The sequence below is a fragment of the Populus alba genome, chromosome 15, assembly GCF_005239225.2.
Source record: "Populus alba chromosome 15, ASM523922v2, whole genome shotgun sequence".
In the NCBI taxonomy this organism is placed as follows: domain Eukaryota; kingdom Viridiplantae; phylum Streptophyta; class Magnoliopsida; order Malpighiales; family Salicaceae; genus Populus; species Populus alba.
Genome location: NC_133298.1, coordinates 4,255,340 through 4,281,867, shown reverse-complemented (window position 1 = coordinate 4,281,867; position 26,528 = coordinate 4,255,340). Strand labels below are relative to the sequence as shown.

The 26,528-nt window shown below is 33.0% G+C and overlaps 4 protein-coding genes across 7 annotated transcripts; 2 read left to right on the top strand and 2 right to left on the bottom strand.

The window, feature by feature from the left end:
- Positions 1–462: 462 nt before the first annotated feature.
- On the bottom strand, positions 463–6,542 carry LOC118056402 (ABC transporter B family member 28). The gene is made up of 16 exons (XM_035068599.2): positions 6,076–6,542; positions 5,809–5,996; positions 5,682–5,705; positions 5,485–5,586; positions 5,133–5,223; positions 4,684–4,784; positions 4,471–4,521; positions 4,260–4,388; positions 3,446–3,508; positions 3,085–3,364; positions 2,608–2,756; positions 2,417–2,506; positions 1,574–1,708; positions 1,435–1,491; positions 1,255–1,311; positions 463–1,064 (listed from the first exon to the last, which is right to left on the bottom strand). The coding sequence occupies exons 1-16, from the start codon at positions 6,482–6,484 to the stop codon at positions 828–830; spliced, it is 2,163 nt and encodes a 720-aa protein (XP_034924490.1). The 5' UTR covers positions 6,485–6,542; the 3' UTR covers positions 463–827.
- An 868-nt stretch (positions 6,543–7,410) lies between these two features.
- Positions 7,411–11,070, top strand: LOC118056401 (uncharacterized). Of its 2 annotated transcripts, none has more exons than XM_073404754.1 (5): positions 7,411–7,799; positions 8,590–8,861; positions 8,947–9,143; positions 9,509–9,696; positions 10,465–11,070. In XM_073404754.1, exons 1-5 carry the CDS (start codon positions 7,757–7,759, stop codon positions 10,749–10,751), a joined length of 987 nt encoding a protein of 328 aa, XP_073260855.1. In that variant the 5' UTR covers positions 7,411–7,756; the 3' UTR covers positions 10,752–11,070. The 2 variants fall into 2 exon arrangements, with proteins under 2 accessions (XP_073260855.1, XP_034924489.1); XM_035068598.2 differs by having other exon boundaries at positions 7,415–7,799; positions 8,590–8,851.
- A 3,635-nt stretch (positions 11,071–14,705) lies between these two features.
- Positions 14,706–15,221, top strand: LOC118056400 (uncharacterized). Its single transcript, XM_035068596.2, has 2 exons — positions 14,706–14,845; positions 14,924–15,221. Exons 1-2 carry the CDS (start codon positions 14,782–14,784, stop codon positions 15,079–15,081), a joined length of 222 nt encoding a protein of 73 aa, XP_034924487.1. The 5' UTR covers positions 14,706–14,781; the 3' UTR covers positions 15,082–15,221.
- On the bottom strand, positions 14,750–17,485 carry LOC118056399 (dehydration-responsive element-binding protein 1E). Of its 3 annotated transcripts, none has more exons than XM_035068593.2 (2): positions 16,724–17,485; positions 14,750–16,279 (listed from the first exon to the last, which is right to left on the bottom strand). In XM_035068593.2, exons 1-2 carry the CDS (start codon positions 17,337–17,339, stop codon positions 16,134–16,136), a joined length of 762 nt encoding a protein of 253 aa, XP_034924484.1. In that variant the 5' UTR covers positions 17,340–17,485; the 3' UTR covers positions 14,750–16,133. The 3 variants fall into 3 exon arrangements, with proteins under 3 accessions (XP_034924484.1, XP_034924485.1, XP_034924486.1); XM_035068594.2 differs by having other exon boundaries at positions 14,750–16,228; positions 16,724–17,484; XM_035068595.2 differs by having other exon boundaries at positions 14,750–16,225; positions 16,724–17,482.
- Between the last annotated feature and the right edge of the window lie 9,043 nt (positions 17,486–26,528).

The window sequence follows — 26,528 nt, the reverse complement described above, 5'->3', positions numbered from 1 at the left end:
GTATAAAATTTGACCATCTATAGAGCTCCTCCACTGCTTGTAAAGACAGACGGTCCTAACATCAGAGGGAGGAATCAACACGAACGATAAGGTGAAGGATTGGAAAGAGAAGGGAAATGCAGACTGGTCGGAGTGGCAACTGTTCATGAACACCTTCCTTGGTCTTCCCACAAAACTCAGTGCTGTTTTTTCCCTTTCTAACTCTCCTTGATGGTGTCAGGAACTCAGTCCTCCATGCTTGAACATGAGCTGCTCATCTCTTTATACAGAAAAATATACAACACTATCAACCAGAGGCTCTCCTGTATGTTCCATTACTAGCATAACAGATCTGTGCCTGGGACATGAGGGCATTATCATGGGATCCCTGGCATTCCAAATGCACAAATAAATTAATTAATGCAAACAGAAGCACAAAAACTAAACTAAAACAAATAATGGGCTGGGAAGTATGGACTCATTATAAGAACAGCTGCTGTGATGATTGCTATCATTTATAGCTGTGGAAACAATGGTATGTCTTCACGAATTTTAGTTCTTTACAACCGATTAGTGACATATGATGTATAAATATGGAGGAAAAAAAAAGACTCGGAATCAATAGAAGCTTTTGCTTGTTTTCAACTTTCAAGGCAGCAAATCTCCTTTAGCCACTTCCTGCCACCAGTTCCTCTGAAAATGGAAATATTAGTGCCTCTGTAGAAAATGAAGAAACTTTAAATTCCAAGACAACTGCTGCTGGATGAAATTCCACAAGAAACTTGCATGATTGTTTGTCTGGGGTTTTCTATTCAACCATTGGTAATATCTATATCTAGCAGTTTCAGTCACTCAAATGCCAGTCTTTGAGTGCCAACTAATGAAGCATATTGACCCTTCTTATCTAGCAACTCAGAGTGGGTCCCTAGTTCTGCAATCCTCCCACCAGAACAAAGCGCAATCTGATTAGCATTCTGAACTGTGCTTAACCTATGGGCAATCACCAATGTTGTTCTGCCCTTCATTAGTTGGTCCAGAGCATCCTGGACAAGACGTTCACTAACTGCATCAAGTGCACTAGTGGCCTGAACAAAAGAACAAGATGTCTTATCAAGTCTTGAAACAAGAAATTTTTTTAATTTCTAACACCTGACCTCACATCAGAGCAATAAGTGAAACAATATGACAATATTTCAAGGATCATGAGTCAAGGCATGCCCAACACAAGCTTGGAGAGTACACAAATATGCAGAGAGAAGAAAATAAAGAGCTTACCTCATCAAGTATTAATATTGGTGCATTCTTGAGCAGAGCTCTTGCAATAGCAATTCTCTGAGGAACAAAGACCAGAGAATAAAATTTTACCACTTTTCTCTTTCACTGAATATTGTAGATCAGAAAATAATCATTAATCGCTTATTTCTTCCTCACTCTCTAAAGAGTTCATTGACATACCTGCCTCTGTCCTCCACTCAGTAAGCCTCCACGCTCACCAACTAGAGTGTCATAACCCTTTAAAATCCAAATAAAGGTTCAGAAATGAAGGTCAAAACAAGCAAAGGTAGAGCTGTCGCGTAATTACAAGATACCAAACCTGTGGAAGTGATATTATAAATTCATGAGCATTTGCAGCTTTGGCAGCCTTTATTATATCGTCTTTCGATACATTATCATCTGGAAGCCCATATGCGATATTTTCTCCAACAGATACCGAGAAAAGAACAGGTTCCTGTTTACAGTATATGCTTAGCTTTGAGAAAAATGAGAAAGTTTGAACCAAGTAATTAAAGCAGTTCCTTCATAACATGCACACCATGGCTTGTCATAAGATCTGAAGAATCATTCCAGACCCTCCAAGTTTGGCCCAAACAGAGCAGTTTAAGACACAAGCAAACAACTAACTATATACGTGCAAAGTCCCCCACAATGCCCTACTATCAATATGACTTCAGTTCTGATCATTGCTATTCCTGAGATGCTGAAATTGTGTACTCATTAACAGACACACAGGATACAAGTGTGCATACATAGAAAAAGTCAACAAGAAATAATCAAGTCTCCTTCCTCCTTTGCCTATTCTTTTCTTGTTACAAAGCTCCTTTTATTCTCTGAATCATGGCGGCCTAATATTTTGGTTACCACACATAATTGGTTACTGAATTATGTGGTGACTTGTAGACATAGTTGGCAATCTACAATTCCTAATTCACACTTAAAAACTTGATTGTCAAAAACATCCTGCTACTGACAATCCAAGGTCTAGGTTATTCGACCTCTTGGGTTAGAACCAAATCAAGTTGCATCTCAGCAACAACAGACACTCATTAATCATATTCAATGGGAAGTATTTTGTCTCCATGCTGAGAATGCAGGGATGATTCCATAAATGTTGTGAATTTAATGCATTGAGTCAACATATGGTAATTCAAAACATTACCTGATTCACGATGGAGACGACCTCCACCCATTCAGTCTTTTCAAATGTTCGGACATCCTCTCCTGAAACTGTAATCCGACCTCTGGTTGGCTGCAAGAACAAGACATGTATATCATTTCCCAACATTCTATAATGGTTTAATAAAATTGCAATTTAATTTTTGAAATTAAAATTTTGAGAATCAACTAAACCTCATAAAAGCGTGCCAATAGTTGTACTATGGTACTTTTGCCTGAACCACTAGAGCCCACTAGAGCGGTCACAGTTCCACATTTCAGAGTCAAATTAAGACCATTCAAGATTTGCACATCAGGTCGTAAAGGGTAAGAGAAGTGCACATCTGCATAACAAATTATCAGTTGGAAAAAAGAAAAAAAAAATGAATTCAGAGTAGAGATGATTGACAAGTAGGGTCTAATCTTTGATCCTTGATCCATGTTCTACTTTCAACCTTCAAATTAAACAAGTAAAAAGCACAAAGTTCTCTCAAATTTCTTTTTGGACTTCCATATTTAATTTGGAACAGCCATTATATTTAGTTCCATAAGAGATGGTCTGTTCACATACAGTAATAAGAGGACATAGGCCTGCAACAATATAATTAACAATTAAGTTGGAGTGAAGAGTGGAAAATGTGTGGAAGTAAATGAGAAATGCAATAAAGATACCTTCAAGACAAACATCACCAGACCCAGCAAAGCTACACAAGGTGTTGGCTGATTTTAGGGCTGACATGTAATGTGCATTATAAATTTGATTCTGTCCACCGTAACCATCAACTAAGAACAAACTAATTTTCTCATCATGTACTTCTTTTTTCTGGATTTGTCTTTCTAAACCATAGGCAAGGGCCTCATCAATTTCTGCTCCAGATAAAACAGAATTAATCCTCTCAATGGCAGCAAGTGCTCCGCGAAGATCTCCGAATGTATTGACCAGCCCTTGAACCTGAGAAATGAATCACTTCAAAGACTACACCAAAGAGAAGAAAATTGTAACATACCGGAGAAGGAGTGAGATAGAACTCACAGCAAAAGTTAATGTGAAAGTGTATCCGATGAAAGAAGCAATAGTTCCAACAGAGAGTAAACCCTGCAAGCAATAAAATATGGCAGGAAAAACAAAATAGCAACTCACTTTAGGTTTGATACGAATAAAATCAGAGGGATAATAGAGGTAGAAGGAATGTGATAGGTGTACAAATTAGCTTGCCTACTTATTCTTATAGGTAGAAGCAATGTGATAGTTGTATAAATTAGCTTGCCTACTTATTCTTGTAGTTCCTTATCTTGCCATTTGGTGTTCAGAGCGATTTGTTTGCAAAATGAATTGAAGTTGGAGCACAGCTCAGTCATTTTTAGTTCAATCATCTTGTGTCAAGATATCAAAGTAACATCTTGCTTTCAAGGCAGTGGGCGATACACAAAAACTGAAGGTAAAATATATTCAACAGATCAAATATACCCAATAATGTGACCAGGCAGCAGCCTCACAGTGAGCATATCAAATGGAAAATTAGTCAGGGAACAAACATGTTATGATGAAGCAGGCAATATGCATTAAGAAGTGCACCAATTGTATAGAATCCATGGAGCAGAGCACAGTATGAGCTCCTCTATTGTTTTTGTTAGTGTTTGTGTTCTTTTTTTTCTTTTCTCATCAAAGGCTGATTCTTCAAAAGTCACAATTTTGAAAACCAACATTGTGTATCAATTTCTCAAAAAATTGACAGAATGTAAACTAATATTACATGTAGACTGTAAAGTGGATCTGAATTGGGAATCTGGATCACATTATGCATATTTAAAAGGCTAGAGAGACGTGTCAAAGGGTAGAAGCTTACAGCCTTTACTCTGCTTCCTCCAAGACTGTATAAAGTCAGCAACGAAATATATACAGCAACCCTTGTCAATGATTCATTCACGGATTTGAAAGCCCCGAGCTTTATACCACTTCTTTGATAAGCAAGAACCTACCAACATCTTTGATATAATTAACAGAAAAATCAATCTAGAAATCACCAATTTCATAAAGAACCACAGCCTACAATTTACCTGGCTGCCAAAGTTTAGCATTTGGTGCTTTTCACCACCAAAGGATCTCACCTGTGACAGTAAATTTGCTATTTTCAGTATCGAGCACAAATTCATCCTATTCTTTCCCACACTCATCACTCCATACAGGACAAACTGACTTTATGGGTCAACAACTAGGACAAGCTAGGACTGTCAAAAGAACTATGTAACAAAGCATAACCAACAACTTACAGTACGGATAGCAGAAAAGGTTTCCGTCACACAATCAGATATGGATGCCTGGGCCTTTCCATGAGCTTTGAAAACAGGTACAGTTGATCGCTTGTATACAGCTTGAGAATTTAAATATCATTTAGCAGCAATCAAGGAAACAGAAGTCAGAAAGAAATAAAAGGATTGCCATAGGTAATTGTGTTGGTGAAAGCAAAGCATATGAAAGACAAGATAGGTTTCATCACATATCAATGTCAGCAAATCACTGCAAAATAGATTACTAATGATGAACTCATTACAGTCCAGAATAGGCACCATTATGAAGAGAAAAGTTAAAAACGGGAAATTTATCAAAGCTAATACTATACATAATGCCATTTATGTCATGAAGAATAAATGGTGTAAACTTAAAGAACATATAGGAGGCACTGTAGAAATCTTGATCATTTTCACAATAAAATATTTACCAACTGAAAAAGACACGGCAAACATCAAAACCCCCAGAATCGGTGCTAGTTGGGGGGCCAGAGCAAACAGTATGCATATGGTTCCAGTGACCTGTTGAGGCAACAAACATACAGGAGATGTAAAACATCCATAGCTTCTGACAGTTGATCATGAATGGAAATCTTATAGACGATACGACAGGCAAGATTTGTTTCAGAAAATTTCAGTATCAATTGCAACAGCATTGCACTAAATCAACACAAACTATTGCAGAAATACATGTTACTAAAAGCAAAAATGTAAGTAAATTCCATCCAAATCAAACGATTAGCAACATAAAGCTCACTTTTGTTTTAGTATAGAGTGGCTTGCCTCAGAAAATGCCCTAAATCCACGATCCCTCGAAATGTTCTCGCTCACAATATCTTTAAACGAACCCAAATCAGACGTCAACAGAGCACTAAGTTCACCAACCTGCAAGAAACACAAAACAACACAACATACAATCCTTAATCACGTCCAAATCACTAACAAACATCAACACAAGTTCTCAAGCATCAGTAACAAACCTTGTATCTATCAAAAAACTCCACCTGCATTGCAACAAAAAACAACAAAAGTGCTTGTAAAAGACCGTATAACTCAACATTGAACACGTTAAGAAAACCAATTGCCCGGTTTGACAAGTTCATTTACCTTCTGAATCAAGACCCTTCTAAAAATCTGAGCTCTCAGTGTTGCCATAACCTTCTCCCATACTGTATTCATGTTTACAACAAAGATCACTGTAAAAATCGGTTCCAAAGCGTATAACACTCCAATCTTACTAAGCAACCTCCATAGAGGCTCCGGTCTCGCACCAATCAACACCTCAAAAAATCTCCCTGCAACCAAAATAAAAATCAACACAAATCAAAACACTTCTTGACGAAAACATAAAGCAATAAACTTAGTGATGGTTACCTGAAAATATAGGCATGGAGAGAGTACAAGAGGTGCAACCAGCAAGAGTGAAAGCACAAATGACGAGTCGTGCTTTATGCTTAGCCAACAGAGTCCACAAAAGACCCCAACTTATCAGTTCCGTTGACTGAACCTTCTCCGTTACAGACGACTCGTCATTGGTCGGGTCGAGTTTGTGGTCCGGTTCGGTCACAATCGGGTCGGATGCTGGTCCGGTCACGTAAGCAGAAGTGATTGTCGTTGCAGTCCGGTGCCGTTTTAGTAATGGCGGGAAAGGCCGGGATTGGCGGAGACGAGGAGAGGAGGAGGGATGGAGTTTGAATTTGAGTTTGGCTGGCGCGTGGAGAGATGGGGTGAGGATGCGAGTGGGGAGTGTTTGGAGGAGGAGAGGAGGAGCTGCAGAGGCCATGGTTCTTGGTGATGTAAGAGCAAGTAAGAAAGTACAGGGAAGGAGACGAAATGAAAGGAGAATCAAATAATGAGCGCGTTTTTAACACGCGTATTAAGATTTTTTATCTTATATTTTTTATTTTTCAATTTTGGTAGTATTTTATTTTAGAATATAGTAATTGGGATAAAATATTGAATTTGATGTGAAGATAGTGGATTTGTTTTCTATATATAGTTTGATTCTTTATTTATCTTGAGAGATGGTGTGGTGATTTTCTAATGTAAAAAAAATAAATTGAAATGGATTTTATATGAATTTGAGAGATGATATTCATAACGCGTTGAATAATTAAGGAAACAAAATATTCACTTGTAATTATTTTATTATAAAATCACACCATTTTCATGTTATTAGCATCGTAATATAACAACTATAATATATTTTATGCATGATTGAGTAGAGAAAAATAACAAAATTTCATGGTAAATGTCTTGTTTAATTATTTCAAATATCATGATTTGATTTGATTTGTTTGAAAATTCCATCATGGTTAATGTTTTTAGCTATGAAAACATGTAAAACTTATTTTAGATGATTATCTTAATACAAATTAATTTAGAAAAATAACTATTTACCTAATTCCACTTATATTTTCTTCTTTTTTTATTAAAAAAATTTAATTATTAAATTACCAAAGTGAATTTTTTTATCTGAATTATTCAAATGTTAATTATTAAATTGAGAACAATAAGATTTTTTTTTCTTTTCCAATTTGTGAGGAAGAAATCCCAATTATTCACGCCATGAGCACCCTCCAACGGTCAATAATCAACGACAATCATGCACCGGCCGACACCATCTCAAAACTCTATGAAGACAATCCCGTAATTAACTCAAACTTCAAGGATAACTAAGTAACATCAAAACATTTTCAAAATCCACGTGTCTCCTCATAAATCCCCTCAAGCTCAGCTCTTCACGAGATTCCTTTATTCCCTCTCTTTATTTAGTCCCGAACCAAAACTCGCTCCTCAACTCAATCATCATCTCACCTTGACTCGGTCCTCACTCACTCCCATGGAACTCTTATTACTACCTATCATCATCATTCAAACCTTCATCACTCCAATATCAATCGCGATCAGCAACCGTTGATCTTTTATAAATCTGAAAAAGTCTCTTCCTTTTGCACCTTTATGTTGACTTTTATTGTTCCGTCAACGAATCAGATGGCTCGTTCGCCGTTTTATCGGATTCTGCTCTTTGCTTGGATAGTAGTCCTCTTAATGGATGGGGTTCACGCGAGTGATGGTGATGCTGATCCGATTTACAAGTAAAAGTTTGTCGTTTGATTCATTTGCATTTCAATATGAGCTTAATTAAGTAATTTTTATGGTTAATTAGACTTTAAATTCTGCATCATTGACTGAATTTAGTAATTAGTAGTTGTTTTTGTTCAGTTTTGACTGTGAATTTGAATTTGAGAGGTGAAAAATGCTGGCTATTTAGTACTGAAATGATGGTTTATGAATTGAAATTCAATGGTTTTTTGGTCAAATTTTGGGTTGCAATCGGAAAATATTTTTTACTGTTTTTTAGAAATTCTTACAGTTAATGGGTTATTTTAAGTTTTTATAATGGTTTGGTGTGTCATAATTTCATGCTTATGAGAAGCCGTACTGCTGATGGCTTATTTATTAGAAAGGTCTTTAATAACAAGTATGTAAATTTGGGGTGGTTGGAGTTTAAAACTTGAAGCTTCTCTGCTGTTTTCGGGGCAATGTGCGAGGAGTAATAAGGAGAGAAAACCAGGGTGTCTTAGAGTTTTGCTTGGAAGATTGACTAATTTGAGGGTATCTATGTTTAGGAGATGTTGCGTATTTGCCTTGGCAGAAGGTAAAAAAAAAATCCTTGGGGGCTGCAGGGGGTGCCATTCATCGTCATGCTGTTCATAATCACTGTTCATTTGCATAAATAGCATTAAGATTTTTTTTTTTGAGGGGTTGCAGCTCCCCTTGTCCCCACTATGGCCTGTGTGCTATTTTCTATTTTGTTTGAGTTTGGTTTTGTTAGGATTGGAATTAACTGTAGTTTTTATGATGCATTTGCTACTCAATTACCAGAGCTTGTGTGGAGCAGTGTGAGAAAACTGGGTGTGTGGGGGGAAAATGCTTCCAACACTGTAAATTCTTGTCTGATGGGAAGCCGGAGGGTGGGCCATGGTATCTACAAGAGCCACTCTATCTGCAGTGGAAACAATGGGATTGTCGTAGTGACTGTCGATACCACTGCATGCTCACCAGGGAGGAAGAAAGAGAGAAACTTGGTGGGAAGCCTGTCAAGTATCATGGGAAATGGCTGTTTCGTCGTGCTTATAGTTTTCAGGTTTCTACGTGTAATTTTCTAGTTCAACATTAAGATTTACCCATGCTGAATAATTGATCCACCTATCTTACATTGATATTTTTTTGCCTTCTCAGGAACCTGTTTCTGTTGCTCTCTCTGCACTCAATCTCGCTATTCAGTTTCATGGTTGGGTATCCTTTTTCATCCTGATATACTACAAGTTGCCACTGACTCCTAGTAAGAAGAATTACTATGAATATACTGGCTTGTGGAACATCTATGGGATCCTATCTATGAACTCCTGGTTCTGGAGTGCTGTTTTCCACAGTCGGTAAGCAATATTATGAGAATTGTTTGGAGAGGGCGTAAAGATGTCTTCTCAAAATCATGGCAAACTAACCTTCCTATCAACAATTTGAATCTGTGCTTAATTTGGAAAGGTGGAAGATAGATCTTCAGCTGCTATTTTAGATTTTATATTACTTTCGGGTTCTTTGTAGCATAGTAAAAGATATTACCATAAAGAGTACATTGAGAAAGAAGATGTTGAATCTGCTCATTCGTGGTAGCAAACATTTGTTTTAGCTGTAATGTGACAATGGCATATATGCACATTCCTTTCTATTTTAAAATTACGTTCTGTTTTGCCTTGTTAACTGGGCGTGTGATTTTCTAATTTAATTCATTGCATTGCAGAGATGTTGAGTTGACAGAGAAACTACATTTTTCGTCTGCTGTGGCATTACTAGGGTTTTCCCTTATCCTAGCAATACTGCGAGCTTTCAGCGTGAGAAATGAGGCTTCCAGGGTCATGGTTTCTACTCCAGTGATTGCATTTGTTACTACACATATCTTATATCTGAACTGCTACAACCTTGATTATGGTAATTCTGTCTTCTAATCTTCCTGCTCTACAAGAAAAAATAATTGACCTTTATTTAAAACTAATGCTGGAGCTACAAGGCATATTGCTCTAAGATATTTCAGACTTTAAGTGTTTGTTTAAATAAGCTTTGTCTTGGTCCATTTAGGACTGTCTTGTCACATATTTTTTTTCTTCTGTCCTGGTCCCACCTCTTCTGCCGCACTCTTTTTTTTTTTTTTGTACTCAAACTGCATTCAATATTGTCGTTGTTGCTCCAAGCACTGATTTTGTTGAATACAACTTAACAATAATCTCCATTGCAGTTTTTTCCATTGCATTTACATGCATGCCTAACCTTTCTTGCCATGCCATTTTTCATCTTAGCATCTTATTAAGCTAAATTTCATGCTATGTAGTATCACCATTTCCAATCTGTTAGCACCAAGACCAAATAAGTAGTCTCCTTTAACTGTTGACTGAGCTAATGAAATCTATAATGTGCATTCATTCATGCTTGGGAAATTTACATATTTGACTTTTATATTATGCGGCTGAAATGTGACCAATGCAACTGTCCACTGGTAGTCCTGGACCAAGGAACTGCTTTGTTCCTGGACAAGCTTCCCTTGAAATGCCCACACCTCCCTTCCCCCATGCTTTAGAAAACGGCATTTCATGGTCAAAACGTGGGGGTCAAGATGAAATGATGGAACAATTGCTGTCTAAAACTTGGTATCATATGCTTGCCTAGTGGAAGTGGTTTTTGAACGGGTCCATTATTTTGCAGGTCTAAACATTAAAGTTTGTGTAGCCATGGGCGTAGCCCAGCTTCTCATTTGGGCAGTTTGGGCTGGTGTCACTCACCACCCTTCCTGGTCTAAGTTGTGGGTGGCTGTTGTTGGAGGCGGCCTTGCCATGCTCTTGGAAATATATGACTTCCCGCCTTACCACAGATTTGTGGATGCTCATGCTCTCTGGCATGCCACCACCATCCCACTTACATATCTTTGGTGGAGCTTTGCGAAGGATGATGCTGAGTTTAGAACATCAAGTCTCCACAAGAAAGCAAAGTAGAATTTCTCTACCCTAATGCTTGTGGTAAATGATTTTTTGGACAGCATCAAGCACATTGAGTACCTCTATGTTGAACATCTGAACTGCAGTTCCTTGTGTATACCTTTTTCCCAAATGCTTAGGCATTCGCTGGCCCTTTCATTAGCACTTCAATTAGTGATCATCTGATTATTTCATGATGTTGTATAGATTCTGCAACGAAATTCAACTTTTAGATCACTATACGTTTTCGTTTTCATTTTTGTCTAAAGAATCTGGGGTAACCACATTTTTGTATAAAGTGTGTTTTCTGTTTATAGATATGGTGGGTTTCATGGTTTTTGCTTAAGTTCAATGAGTAACAGAAGTGATGTTGCTTCAAGCAGGGATCTGGAGGTTATAGTTTATTTTTACCGCTAAAGTTTGGTGCAGCAACTTTTTTATCATTTTGAATTGTCATTACAAAAAACTGAAGGAGGAGTAAGACACAAAATACTATTTAATTTCACGATGATGAAATTGCCCTTAAGCTATTTATCATGATATAATCGTTATTTTCAAGTTTTACAAGGATAAAATTGTTTTTTTTTTTTAATTTGTTTTACAATAAAATTTCTACCCCTCAAATAAAAATAAATAAATAAACTTGCATTTAGAAGCTTTTTAGTCTTTTATTTTTTGGCATGGTAAAATGATTTAATTACTTTTAAATTCAAAATTTATTAAACTCTTTTCAAGGAGTTTTTTATCTTTTTGTCACGATTTTTTTAGTTAGTATCGAGTTAACTCAAGTTTTTTTTTTTAATATATATTTTAATAGATATTCAATATTTTTAAAAAATTATTGGTGTTTGAAAAGTTATTTAGTCACCAAATGTTGTTAAAAAAGTTTCAATACTCCTTCCATGATTTTATCATGATACATGGGTTATTTAGTCTTTCACTTTTTTAGCATGATAAAATGACTTAATTAGTCTTAAATCCAATATTTACTAAATTAATTCTCTTTAAGGGGCTTTTTCATCTTTTCATCACGGTCTTTTCTTTTTGTTAATATTGAGTTAACTCAAATTTATATGTATATAAATTGTTGGCACCTACGGAGCCATTTAGTTACCAAACGCCACGTTTTGCGACAACGTTAGAAAAGTCTTAACACTTCCTCCATGATGAGGTGCCGCATGCACCAATCTCATATCTGATTTGATGTCGATAACCATTTTTTTCCCCTTATTCTCTTCACCTCAAATCCCGTGTCAGCCCTTTTAATTTTATTTTTCTTAATATCTGGTGTATGTCATTTTGATTACTCTTTGTTTTATTTTGAATAATCTATAAAATTAGATTACTATTTTTTTCAATTTCACCCCTTTTCTTTTTTTTATCTTTTAAATTTAATTTACATTCTTTCAATTGTTATTTTTTTGTTTGGGATCATTTTTAAACTTCTTTTTTACGATCTCATCCTTCTTAGATTTTTTTTCCTATCAAATTTGATTTAGATTCTTTTGATTGTTATCTTTTTTAATTTGACAAGTTTTTAAAATTGATGTTTTTTTATGATTTCTTTTTTAACGTTAAATTGATTGGGAATTAAACTTCTTGATTGAACCCAAATCTAGAATTTCACGACTTGCGAGTCTTAGAGATTACATCAGGTTTAAAAGATTAACGTCGAATTTGCTTGATTTTTTATTTTTCTTTGTTTAAGCTGAATGTTTTTTATTTTTATTTTTCAACATTTATTCATTTGGAGATTAGATTCCATTCTTTTTATTTATTTGCCTTTTGTAGATTTTTTTGTTGGTCTTGAAATAACTTCATCTATCTTGGATCTAGTTCCTTGTTGGGTTTTTTTTTTTTTGCTAATTCTTTGAATTGATTTTTTTATTCCATATTTTAATATTTGCAAAAAAAAATTTAAAACAATTTATAAAATTAGAATTCTCTTTTCACTTTCATCCCTCTTTAATTTTTTTTAATTTAATTTTCATTTTGTTGATTGCTATTTGTTTTATTTCAGGTAAGATTTTGATTTTTTTTTTTTACAATTTCATTCTTTTTAAGTTTTTTCTTTCCTGTCAAATTTAATCCTTGTTTTTTTTATTAGTATTTTTTTTTTTGTTTTGGCAAATTTTTTAAATTAAATTTTTATTTTATGTTATCATTCAACATTAGATTAGTTGAGAATTGAGTTTCTTGATTAAATCCAAGTCTACAATTTCACGGGTTTCAAGTTTTAGAGATTAATTCAAGTTTAAGAGGCTCACCTATTTTTTTCCTTTCTTCAAACTGATGTTTTTTTAACTTTCATCTTTCAACATTATTCAATTGGAGACTAGGCTTCATTATTTTTTTTTTTATGTATGACTTTTTACTGATTTTGAAAATAACCCGGGTTTTCTTGACTATTTTTATTTGTTGTTTTTTTATTGGATTTACTTTGGCTAATCAACATGAAATTGGTTGGGAATCGAGTCTCTTGATTCAACCTGAGTCTAGAATTTAATAGGTTTCGAATTTAAGATCTTTACCTAGGTTTAGAGGTTCGCTCTAGTTTACTGGTTTATTTTTATTTATTTATTTGAAGATGATTTCTTTTTCAACTTCATCATTAAGCACTTATATCAATGATTAGGCTATATATTTTTTTTATTTGCTTTCTATATTTTTTTTGTGATTTTTCAAAATAAACGGGGTTGTCTTAGATCTTTTTATTTGTTGTTTTTTGTTTGATTTACTTTGGCAAGTTTTCTAAATTGATTTTGTTTTTCTAATTTTATCATTCAACACTAAAAAATATTTTTTATTTTTTAAAATTAATTTTTGATAGCAGCACATCAAAATAATCTTAAAACACTAAAAAATATTGATTTGAAGCAAAGAAAAAAATAAAAAATTTTGAAATTTTTCCAAAAACGCTTTTGAAATACAAATACAAACAAGGATATATATCGGTTAGCGCTTTTGAAATTCTTTTTTGATTCCATCATTCAAGGTTGAGTGTTTTTTAAATCAGACTTCATGATTTTCTTTGATTTTTTTATTCATCTATCTCAGTCCCATCACGTAGCTTGCAGATTTTGTGGGTTTGCTTAATTTTTTTTTGGTCACTCTTTTTAAATTTAAGTTGTTTTAGAATTGAACTACGTGATGTTTCCTTATTTGCCTTCTATTTTATTGTCTTATTCGCTTGACCATGATCGAAGAGCTTGGTTTGCTTGGGTTTTTTTATTTTTTATTTTTTTAATTGATCCTCTTTTAAATTTCATCTTTCGACGCTGAATTTGTTCGGGATTCGGCTTTGGATTTTTTTTCATTTGATTTTTATTTGCTTATCTTAGTCTCATGGCTTGTATACATGATAAGTCAGGTCGGGTTGACCCGAGTTTTTTTTTTTTTTCAATATTTAATTGGGTAGAATCTTAACTTCATCACTTTTTTTTAATTGTTTTTTTGTCACATGTTCCTGTTATTCTTCTTCTTTTAAGTTGATTTATAGATCAACCTTTTCTATAGTTCAAGTCTTTGCCCTGAGTTGTATTTTTTTTAAAAGCATACTTGAGTTAACTAGATATTTTTTTCAACTTTGAAAAAAAATGTTTTGGCCGTTTGCATAGCCCAGAGGCCCCAGACCTTCAAATCTAGTTAAATACTAAAAGCCAATAATATCTACAAAAAATTATTAAAATAAAAAAATCTATAATAATCATTGAAAGGACTCAGAAATATGTCATTTCTCTCTTAGCTATCCTCGTCTCTTTCGATGATTCTTCCATAGTTCAGCAATAAATTTGGAATTAAAAGAACATTTAATGAAAGTAAATTCGTAACACTCTATTTGTATAGTTATACAGATGCATATTTTATTGCATGATTATGTTGTTTGTTCATTGTTGTCTTAAGTTTTTACTCTAATTTTAGCAATTAAACTAATTAACTTATATGAAGCCCATCTAATTACATTAACCAACCCCCAGCCCCATAGCATATCATCCTTCAGTAATTGGCAAAAGAGAAACAAAGAAAAGGCACAATTTCTTCATCTAAAATGCCGAGAGAGACGAGTCCAGGCTTGAAGATCCTCTGGTTATGGACCATCGGCACCGCCGGAAGTAAGATCACCACCTAGAAAAACCTATTTCCTCTATCCTCCTATATATGAATTTATTTATTGATTTTTATTGTTGCAGTTTTGGTTACAAGTGTGGTAAGGACCAGGCTAAAAGACATGGAGCAGATGATGAACACTGACCACCAGCAGCAGCAGCAGGAAGAGCATCAAAGCAGTCTAAGTGACCCAGTCTTATTGGATTCTGACGAGGGATTCATTGAAGAAGTGAAACCGTAGGCTTGGCAGCTAGTAAACTAGTGTCAGCTATGTGTTTGTTTAATGTCTCGAAAGAATATGGGAGCCCAGTACTTTTGTTGTCTATTTGTTGAATTTGACTGACTATAATTGAGACCAAATAATTAGGCGCGACTCTCCAATGTGTTTGCTGAATGTTTTGAAATGGAATATCCTCTTGCTAGCGAATTGAATTTTGTTTTGAGTAAAATCACTGTGCATAAAATAATGTGAGGAATGCAAGATTCTCTAGCCTTGTAAAAATCATGGTTTGTGAAGGTGTTTCTTGGAAGGTAAAACTGAACCCCATAATTTTGAGTTTCGTTAGAATTTGGTTGAGGTTTGGTGCTTCTGTAAGTTGTATCCGGCTAAATCAAGCATTAACTTCATCAGACAATATTCGTTGCTAAGGGTGCTTTGAAGTACCACTGATAGTTGAATATGTCTGGATGGGCTGGCCAGGCTGAATAGAAGACTGGCACTGTGTAATTCCTGCAGGAGGTTGAAGTTGGTTTCTGCAACGAATGGTCTGGTAGCGTATAAGGTTGCACTGCTAACCATGCTGTGATGCGTATTTCTTCTTCCTTTGGCATTTTTGGCCCATGCCAAGGGGTCAAATAAATGATATCCATGGATGAACAGGAAAAATTGCAAGGAAACAACCAAGGAAGAGTGTCTTGATGCGCTGAGAGTTTGCAAACAGGTTTGGGGATTCCTGCTTCCCAGCCAAAATGAACCCGACTTCTTTGCTGTAAATTGTTTAATGTGGCTGATGAGGAACTTAGAGGCAGAAGGTGATGAGGACTATTTTGAGGTCGACCACCTCTGTTTGGTATCATTATTAATCTGGGAATCATGGTAATGGTGGAATACTGTAGTTTTTGGTGGGAAAGGACTGAAGCCGCAACAGCCGGTGTGTGACATCAGAAGTTTTCCCGAGGAAATCTGGTTCGTTGATGGTTTGACAAGGGGAAGGATAACTTCTAGCACCAGAGTAGAGAAGATGATCAGCTGGGATCTCCTCCATCCAGTTGGTTGGTTCAAACTCTCAATACTTACAGAGCTTCGAAGGACAATCCGGGTTTGGCAGGAGCTGATAGTTTGATGTAGTTTCGTTGTGTTGGACAGAAACCTTTGTTGTGTTTATCTGCTGTAAGACTGGTGTGAGAAATACTTGAAACATTTAAACGTGCATATGAAGCTGCAAACAAATAGAAAATTGGGCAAGCAGCATAAGGTGAAGCTGAGGCTTGAAACAGCTTTCGCATGTTTAAATGTCATTAATACATGATGATGCGATTGAAATTAATTTCACAAATATTTATTAACATTAACAGTAACCCTAAATCCTATTACTCACTTCAATTTCCACACCGCTGCAGATTTCTACCAAACAATCCAACCCAGAAAACCAGAGGTACGACAATATTTGAAAATTTTATCCGCACTGGCAAAAATATAAGCCCGGATTACCTTAATTATAATCCTAATTACTCTACTAATAACTAAAAATGTTAAACAGAAAAACTCCATAATGACATGTCAGTGTCATTATTTTCCATGCTATCCAAACTATCCCCACCGGAATAACCACAACAATTAGGTGGCGGCAATAACATCCCTTCTGCAATATTAGCCAACATACCTGGCATTCCAAAATCTGCATCATCATCCATATAAAACACATCCCCCGCCGCCGTCCCTGCAACCTTCTCAACCTCATCTCTCGTCCTCGTTAACTCAACTCCCAGACTCCCCTCCGGCCGGAAAGCCTCCGCTGCCTCCGCTGCAGCCTTCTGAATATCCTTAGCATCGCTGGAAGCCGGAGTAGGCAACCTCCAGGCAGAATCAGCAAAATTCAAGCAAGCAGACCTTCCCCTCAACGCCAAAGCAGCAACATCATGTGCCCTTGCAGCCATATCAGCAGTAGGAAAAGTCCCTAACCAAATCCTTGATTTCTTATTAGGCTCTCTAACTTCACAAACCCACTTACCCGAATTCCTCCTCCTCACCCCTCTATACACAGGATGCCTTGTTTCCCTAAACTTCTTTCTTCCTGCCCTCTTCTTCGGATTCCTGGAAGCTAATATTACTTCCTCGTCAGAAAAAAATGCACCTGGTTGAACTCCTTTAGTAGCACTGCTAGTGATGCTACTATCTGAAAGAACAGAAGAATGAGAACATTCTTGCTCGTCAAGAACTGACAACAAATTCATTGACCCAATTGGGTTCTGATCAGAATAACTACAGAAAACATCCATAAAGTAATGTTCTTGAGTTCTCCTGTTGGATACTAAAACACTCTAGTGAAGTATTGTATATGCTCTAGCTGAGAACTCCTTTCTCACACTAAGTTAGTACTAGACTGGGGCTACCTTATATATGTTATGGTGGGAGGGCAATAAGGAGGTGTACCTTTCACACGGCACTGTGGTTATAAGGAGCCAGCTAAGATCACCACGGTTTACACTTAGATTTTGATTTATTTTTATACATGTGGAATAATCTAAGTGGGACTGAGTCTTGCTTTGGCAAAGACCAGCTGTATTTGGTATGGAGACAAGTGGTGTTCTGGTGTGACACGTGTGATTTTGACCCATAGGGGGGGTGTTTTGGATCGTAATTTTCCACTTGAGGGAATGAACCTGTGGCTGTCAGTGTCCGAGGACTTGGTCTCGGGGGTTGGCTTCAGGTGTTGATGCTGCAATTGATCGCCGAGTTTTTGTTTGGTGCGTTTTCTTCGTTGAGTTAGTGCTTGTTTGTCTGTACCGTTTTAGAAGTTTCAAGCCACAAGATATTTTCCATGGTTGCGTTTGTCTTTGAGTCTGTCTTTTTCGAGCTAAAAGACATTATTATTATTATTATTATTTTATTTTGCTTAAACCGTAATTCTTACTGCGTAGATAAACATGGTCTTAATCATTGTCAGGTAATAAATTCATGAAAATACACAATACAAATAATATATTTAATATATAGTTGTATATTGCTTTCATTACAATCTCATGTTTATACAATAACATATCACCGGTAGAGTTTTATTATCATATTAAAATACAAATAATAGATCATTTTAAATTTTTTATAAATTTAAAGTTATTTTATATCTTTATTAATCCCATAAAATATGTTTTTGTATATATTCTCATCCCTCCTGTCTGTATTATTCCCATAAGAAAATATATATATATATATATATATATATATATATATATGTATGCATGTATGTATATTCTGCAGGTCCTTCCTATATATCTATACTATTCCCATAAAATATTTTTCTATATATATTCTCGTCCCTCCTATCACAAGCATTTATGTCATTCATGTATCTATCTCTTCTAGATTTTTAACTCCATCTATGTTATTTTAAATGGAATCTGATGAAAATATCCAAAGATTAAAAAATCATTACTCTAGGCGAGTAATTGGAGAGTGGAGACCTTTAAGAAGTTTCTTAGAAACCACACGAGCAGACAAAGAGTGAGCGATGAGGTGGCAAATGGTATTTGCATGTGGATAAGAAGCAAGAGTGTCCTCCCAGAATGACGTCACACAGATCCCACAACGCGGTTCGTTATTTTACAGTTAACCGGTGGCTTTCCCGCGTAAACGTGTGGGCCACGTGCGTTTTATTGTACACTGCTCCGGTTACCTTTAAAAATAATTAAAAACTGGAAATTGCAGTATATTTATAAAAAAGACACGTATATTATATTATGAAATTCAATATTCTATTAAAAAATAAAAAATTTAAATATTTGTAATTCTAGAGTGCCTGATATCATGTGATGTGTATTAATTGTAAATACATGCTAATTTTTATTGAATATTATAAAAATTTTGTTGGTAGTTTAGTACCGCATTCATATTTTTATTATCTAGAGCTTAAAAAATTCAAAATATATATTATTTTTAAGTTTATTTTCTCAATTCAATTAAATAATGTTCTCTTAGTTTATTGTGATGTTTATTGGATTTTAGACAAAAAAAAATATAAGAATATGGTACACTTAAAATAACTAATGATATTTTATATAAAAAAAAAAACATAAAATTCATGACCTACTAAATTTTAGTTGTGAAAATATATTTATTTATATATTTTTTCTTATACTTGTATTAATATTTTTCTTTAAATTAGAACCTTGAAAGTAATCATTAGTATGACACTAATTATTTTTTTAAACACTATAAAATTAATTTCTCGACCTTAGACCGAATAATAAGCAACAATTTATTTTTGATAAAATAAGAATGAAAATAAATTATATATAATTATAAGATATAAGACTTGATATCTATCATAGACAACAGTGAAAGAATATTGAATTGTTGTAAATATACTGACCTCACAAATTGATTAAAGTATTCCACGCTTCCATCCAATAAGCAAGCACCATTAATTATTCTTGTGTTTCAGCCTAGCGATGTGGAGATGGGGAGTTGGCGAGGAAACTTATGGCTGTGTCTATCCCATCTATTGCATCACTGCGTCCGCACAGATTTTAGGTGGTAAGGGAAGGAGGAATCTTTTCCTTTTTTGTTTTCCTGTCTTTTTCCCACATTTTCTCGGTATCCAAACAACAAGTGGCTGCGATAAAGGGTCAAAGTGGGCTGTCGTTGATTTTAAGACAAAGGTAGGGATATAACTTCTGTCTCTTCGTGATGTCAGCCTCGATCACTAAATATGTTTTTGGAGCGTTATCCATTGTGTTTTTAAAAAAATTAATTTTATTTTTAAATTAGTTTGATGATTTAAATTATTTTGATGGGCTGGTGTTAAGAATAATTTTATAAAAATAAAAAATCTATTATTTTTTAGTAAAAATATTTTGAAAAACAACTTTAATAAATATTGTATTTTTAATCCTAAGATATTTAACTGAATAAGATATTTCAGTGAACCAGGTGAACTACACGTATGGACTGCCGCAACATTGATCTAATCCTAAGATATTTTTTTTGGGTGAATAGAGGAATATTTATTAGGATATTGATTTTGGTAGGTGGTATCCATCATGTAACTTGCTACTAATAGCCATTTCCTCGTGGAACCCTTTTCTTGTCATGATCTTCCCTTTTTAGCAATGAAATGCACTTATCATCCTTTACTGTCCATAACTTTCGAAAAAGTTAAAATAAATATTATTTTAAGGTTAATTTCCTCAATTCAGTTAAAATAACATTTTTATCTCATATTTACGATTCAATCTCTGCTTGGACGTAATAAATTGATTATAATTCATTAGCACATATAATTCTGAATATATTTTATTAAATGCACTTATAAGATTTTGAGTCTGTAGTTAAGATTTTTCCTGATGGAAAAAAAAAGAAAAAAAAAACAAGAACAATTAATGTCTACATCCTATTTTTGCGCTGAAAAAACAAAAAAAAAACTGAGATATAATAAAATGTTAATTAAAAAATAAAATACGATATCTATTGTATACAGTGAAGTAAAATATCTGGAAAATTATTGGGTGGCTGTAAGCGTTTTGACCTCACAACTGATCAAAGCGCTCCACGTATCCGTTGAACGAGCACCATGAATTAATTTCGTGAGGTCAATTTTACAAGGGAAGGAAAGTGAGTATGGCTATCCCATCTGTTGCCTCGCTGCGTTCGTACGGACTTTCCGTTTCAAGGGAAGGGCCACCTCTTCCTTTTTGTTTCCCTGTCCTGTCCCCGCACTTTCTTGGTATCCAAACACCGAGAGAGAGAGGATGGGGCCCATCAATTTTGGATTTGAATAGATTGTTTTGATTGGTTACTCTGTACTTTATAAATTTATTCTTGCACCTTTTTACTATATATATATATATATATATATATATATATATATATAGTTACTTTATCTTTGTCGTGTTTCGCTTCGATCGAATAATTCCTTATCATGAAAAAATAAATATGCATACCTTTCATTAAATAAATCCTTGACAATAAATATAAATAAAAAATATTTTAATAACTAAAGACTAAACTAAAAAAATCACAAGATAAATATAAATCAAAAAATTTAATTTTAAAATATTAATCATGTTAAAAATCCTTAAAAACCTTGGCTTGATTGACGAAGATAATGAAATTGTTGACATAAACAATAAAGCACCTCACTTATTTTTTTTTTTTTTTTTTTGAAGTTGGCCATGTAATTTTATTCTCTTTTTAATTAGTGTTTATTTGGTTTTTAAAAAAAAATTATATTTTTAATATTTTTATATTATTTTAACGTGTTATAATCAAAAATATTTTTTTAAAAATAAATTATTTTAATATATTTTTAAATAAAACAAAATTTTATTAGACTCTCAAATATCCAGAACCAACTTGCCATCTATTCTAGGACGAACTTAACGACGAGCCAGGTTTGTCAGTGCAAATTGATGAGACGTGTTGCCTCTCAAATACCCTCCAAGTGGCAGCGAAAGTGGAAAAAGCAATGGTGTGACATGCAAATCGAAGAGGACCCCATATATATCAGCTAGTCCTCTTTTTGAAATCTTGGCCTCGGGACCTTGTGGATTACAAAGCTACAACACATACGTCGCCTGTTGAACCTGTTTCCATTTATCCTGTAATTTGATTGTTTTTTAAATAAATTTTTATATTAAAATATATATTAATAATATTTTTTAATTTTTTTTAAAAAAAATTAACATTAACATATAAAAAATAACTACGAGCCCCTCTGAATCGCTATTTTGTTTGCTAGCCCGGCTGATGAACTGCTAAGCAGGGCCAGAAATCATTCTACCTTGGACGTCAGCTTCTATTTTGAAACCGTACTGTGTTTTTGTCAAAGGAAATGATTCCTGCTTAACTCTCTGTCAAATGAAAGTGAAAGATATTAGGGCATCTCCAACCAGAGAGATAAATGAAAAAGTAAAATTAAAAAAAATATTTTTTAATTTTTATTTTTTTAATTAGACATTTCAATGCAGCAGCCAACAAAAAAGCTAAAATAACTATTTAGCTTGAGAAGAGCTATTTCTACATGTTACTGTAGAGATAGCAAAAAAAAAAAATAAGTATTTTTTTTTTAAAAAAGCAAGGAAAGAAACTTGTTTTTGTTTTAAATTTTTTCAAAGCATGAATTTTTTTAAAAAAAAAAATTGAAAATCAAAATTTAAATATTGATGGTTTTTTTAAAGTTTGAATTTAAATTTACTTTTAAAAAATTAAATTTTTAACAGTAAAATATAAAATTAAAAATTAAAAATATTCATATAAATAAATTTTAAGTTTAATTTTAAATTATATCTTTTAACTTTCATATTATTTCATTAAATTTTATATTATTTTTATAAATTACTCATATTAATTATATAATTAATAACATCATAATTATATTATATATAAAATATCTAAATTAGTTACATAATTATATAAAAATGAATTTAACATGAAATATATTAAAATATAAATGACTTTTCTAAATAGCTTTTTACCATTGCAATGCATATAATCAAAAAAGCTATATTTATACTATTCAAAAAGCCATTTTATCAATTTAGCTTCTCAATTTAGCTTTTTAGCTTTTAGATATTAACTAAATTTCTTTTTTCTCTCTCTTTCTTTGTTTTAAAAAAATTATATCAATTCATTTAATAATTTATTTAGAAGTTGCTATTTTTAAGCATGACATCAACAAACCATATTATCTTATCAAAGCTTTCTTTTACCTGTGTTATTGACCGATGTTTTTTTTAAAAATGGTGTTAATTAAAAGGTGAAAATACCCGACATAATGATAGATCATAGTATACATGGGCATGGTTAGTTTGAGTGTCATTGTCTCCTAGCTAGCAAATTACAACGTTAGTTCAATATTCCATTCGTCGGTCGTTCATGGGACATAGCAAAAAATTCCTTCTCGAATGTAATTAATTTAGACAACAATTAGTTTGTTAAATAACTCAAAAACCAGCCCTTTAATTCGAATCTTTAGAGGATTAATCCCACTTAATTTTCTCACCTACTTTTTTTTTTATTTTTTTATCGTCCAGTGAGGTAGAAGGAGCAGTGATCATACCTTCATGGGAACCATTTTCTTTGTCGACTAGGATACTTCCTCTTCCCTCGATCGGTGGAAGCACTGTCAGTAGGTGGAACCAGTTCGAACTTGTGAGAGATATTACAAGACTGATTTGTAATCGTCCTATGAAGGACGAGTTCAAAACCGAACATGGAAAAGTGTCTGGTAAGTAAATATATATCGAGGTAGAAAATATTGTTGAATCGTATAACGGCTTGGCTAATTAAAAAATTATCTCAATCTAATAACTTAAGTTACTATGTAAAGTTTTAAGATATGATTTATATTATTTTACAACACATCTTTTTTAAGTGAAAGTTCTTTAAACTTGAAATTTATACATGTTTATATTACCTTATATTTACTTTTTATCAAATAAATAAGATGGTGAGATTCGAACCCGTAACCACTTGATCATTAAAGCTCTGATATCATATTAAAGAACTATCTTAACCCAATAATTTAATCTATTAGATGAAATCTCAAAATATAATTTATATCATTCTCTAACATGGCTCTCAATTTCTTCTTGAAGTATGACTTTACGTAGAATTATTTTATCTTTATATATATTTTTATTTTGGTACATAAGAATAAAATCACAAAGCTAAGCCTCACATTTTATTTTCTTCTATTTTCTTCAATTTTAATTTTATATTTCTTTTTTATTTTTAATTTTATAATTCACTATATTTATAGGGTAATTAGTTTTCATTTATCCACATTAAGTTAATTTCTTTGATCTGGTGTCATAGACATTATATTTAAGAGAGGATTATGAGATTCTTGAGATTTTTCTCCTGATTTGACATGAGGTTTGAACTTTGAAATTAAAAAGGGAGCGGAGCACACCATCTTCTCCTTTATTCACTTTCTTATACCTTTACATGTTTGAAAACCCAGATCAAATACAAAATAACAAACATAAATTTTAATTACATGAGTTTAGTAATATGAATCAATTTGTTCTTTTCTTTTTGCTGGTAGCCCCAGCTAAGCAAAAAGTTCAGAATTGTAGTTGTTTAGGTCTATCCATGTGTAGATCTAGGTGCAGACCTTGAGATTTTAGCTCGGAGGACAAGACATATAGATACAAGTAAAAAGAAAAATTAAAATTCATTTCAATAAGCTCAATAATTATAATTATAATAAAATAAAATTTTAATTTTATTATATGTATAATCCTATTACACCCCTATAAATACTAAAAATTAAGATATTGAATATTAACATAAAAGGAAAGAAAATGGCAAAAAAAAAAAAAAGCTTTAAGATTATTTTATTATGGTGTGCTTGTGTTTTGAAAAATATAGATAGAGCAATTCATTGTGTAATTCAAGGATTTGATGCATTTAAAATTTAGATTTAAAAGTTTTTAAAAATTATATTAGTTTCAGTCAAAAATGAAATTTCTTCTCTTTAATATAGCTAATAATATAAAATTAATATATTTCATGATTACTTATCTTTTAGCTAAAGACGAGCCTGGCTCCTTTGGGCACAACCAAAAAACAAACTGAGCTTTTTTAGGAACGACAAAGGAAAACACCCACCTCTCTTAGACTTAGCCAAAGGAAAAACCTACTTCTGTGGGGCTTGGCCAAAGGAAAGACCTATTTGGGTCCAACCTTAGGGGAAGAGCCCATTAGCCTTCAAGGGCTTGGCTATTTTTTTGTATCCTACTCTCCTTATACTTATAAATATATAAAAATATCCTAATGGCCTACCATATTAGTCTTCATTAATTGTTATTAAGTTAAAAATGACCCTCTAGCCCCGCTACTATATAAAAGGACAAGATTCAAGGATTATAAATATATCATAAATCCTTCAAGTTTTAGATTTCATATAATCTTTTTATTTTTAATATTTTAACATTATATATTTTCAGAATTTATCTTTTTAAAATATTATTACACTTTTTCTCTCTAAAAATACATTTACTTGAGCATATGAAAATCCCTAAATCTACAAAAAATGACCTTTTATAAGTATTGATCACCATCCATATTGGTTTTCAAGCACCAACTACCAACTACCTTAGCTAGGAGAATGAACCTAATTGTTAGAATTAAAAGATTAACCGATTATCCAACATATAAGCCTTGATCTTAAGCTACTTGGATTTTTTTTAAGACACCATCAAACTATAAATGATCAAATTTCTTATCCATAAAAAGTTTTGGGACTAGAAAATTTTTAACAAAAAGCTTACTCAATGCTATATAGTTCGGGACTATGTTATTTCCTATTACTTTTGGTGCATATTGGACAAAAAGAACAAACATAAAAAAAATAATATCTAGATTTTAGAGAACTTTTAAGCATTGCCTGAATATAATAATTTAAACTTCAAAAATGTTGATATGACTCTTTACTTAGTTCAGATTTTAAATCAAATTGCGAAGAAATTACCTTGATATGATCTTATTGATTCAATAAATACATTAACATAGTTCACTATGAAAAATTAAATTAATTGTATGCATTTAGTTGTTTTTTTAATTGCCTTCAATACCATAACCGGCAGACATAAAAATCTATTTTTTCAGGCAATTTTATGATTGAAGTTCTAAAAAGTGAGGGTACATGTAACTTAGGGGATGTTTGGTTTGGAGGTGTAGTTGATTTTTTTTTGATAAGATTCACATTAAAAACATTTATTTTTTTTGTTTTTGTGAGGTGAAGTTTATGGTTTAAAAAAGTTATATCCTTAAAAAATTCTACCATATCTCCAAACCAAACACACACTTAACCTGAGTTGAAATGAAATATTTTTTAAAACACTATTGTAAATGAAATTTTATATAAAAATACAAGAAGAATAATTGAGAATAAAAAGAGTATGTATGAAATATAGTATAAAATACTTTTAAAATAGTTTTTTTACTCGAAAATATATTAATATAATTTTTTTAACATCAATTCATTAAAAAATAAAAAAAAATGATTTAATAGTTTTCTAAACCAAGAATAGTTTTAAAAAACACGTAAAGACATAAAATATCTCAAACATCCGAAGCAACTAGTCAAAGGTTGTGCAGGTGAATCACATAAACAAACAGCTGATCCATGAGGACTTTCCACAAATACATTCTTTCGTCATGATTTGCTAACGTTCAGGTCAGAGACCTTGACTGTCAAGCCAGAATGCTTTAATCATTGATTAATATAAATATCTTGCAACTTTAATCATGTGGGTCCTCTAGACGTGAACTTTTAATTTCCATTTTTCTTTTCACACACACTTCAATATTAGAAATAGAAATTCAAAATTATTACCTCTTGAATTATAGAATTGGAGAACGAGGGTAGGGCATAGCTGCGGGTAGGCCCAGTGACTCAGGAGCTAGTTGACAAAAATAAAATATAAAAATAAAAAACTTGGTTCTTCTCGTCAAAAACTCTA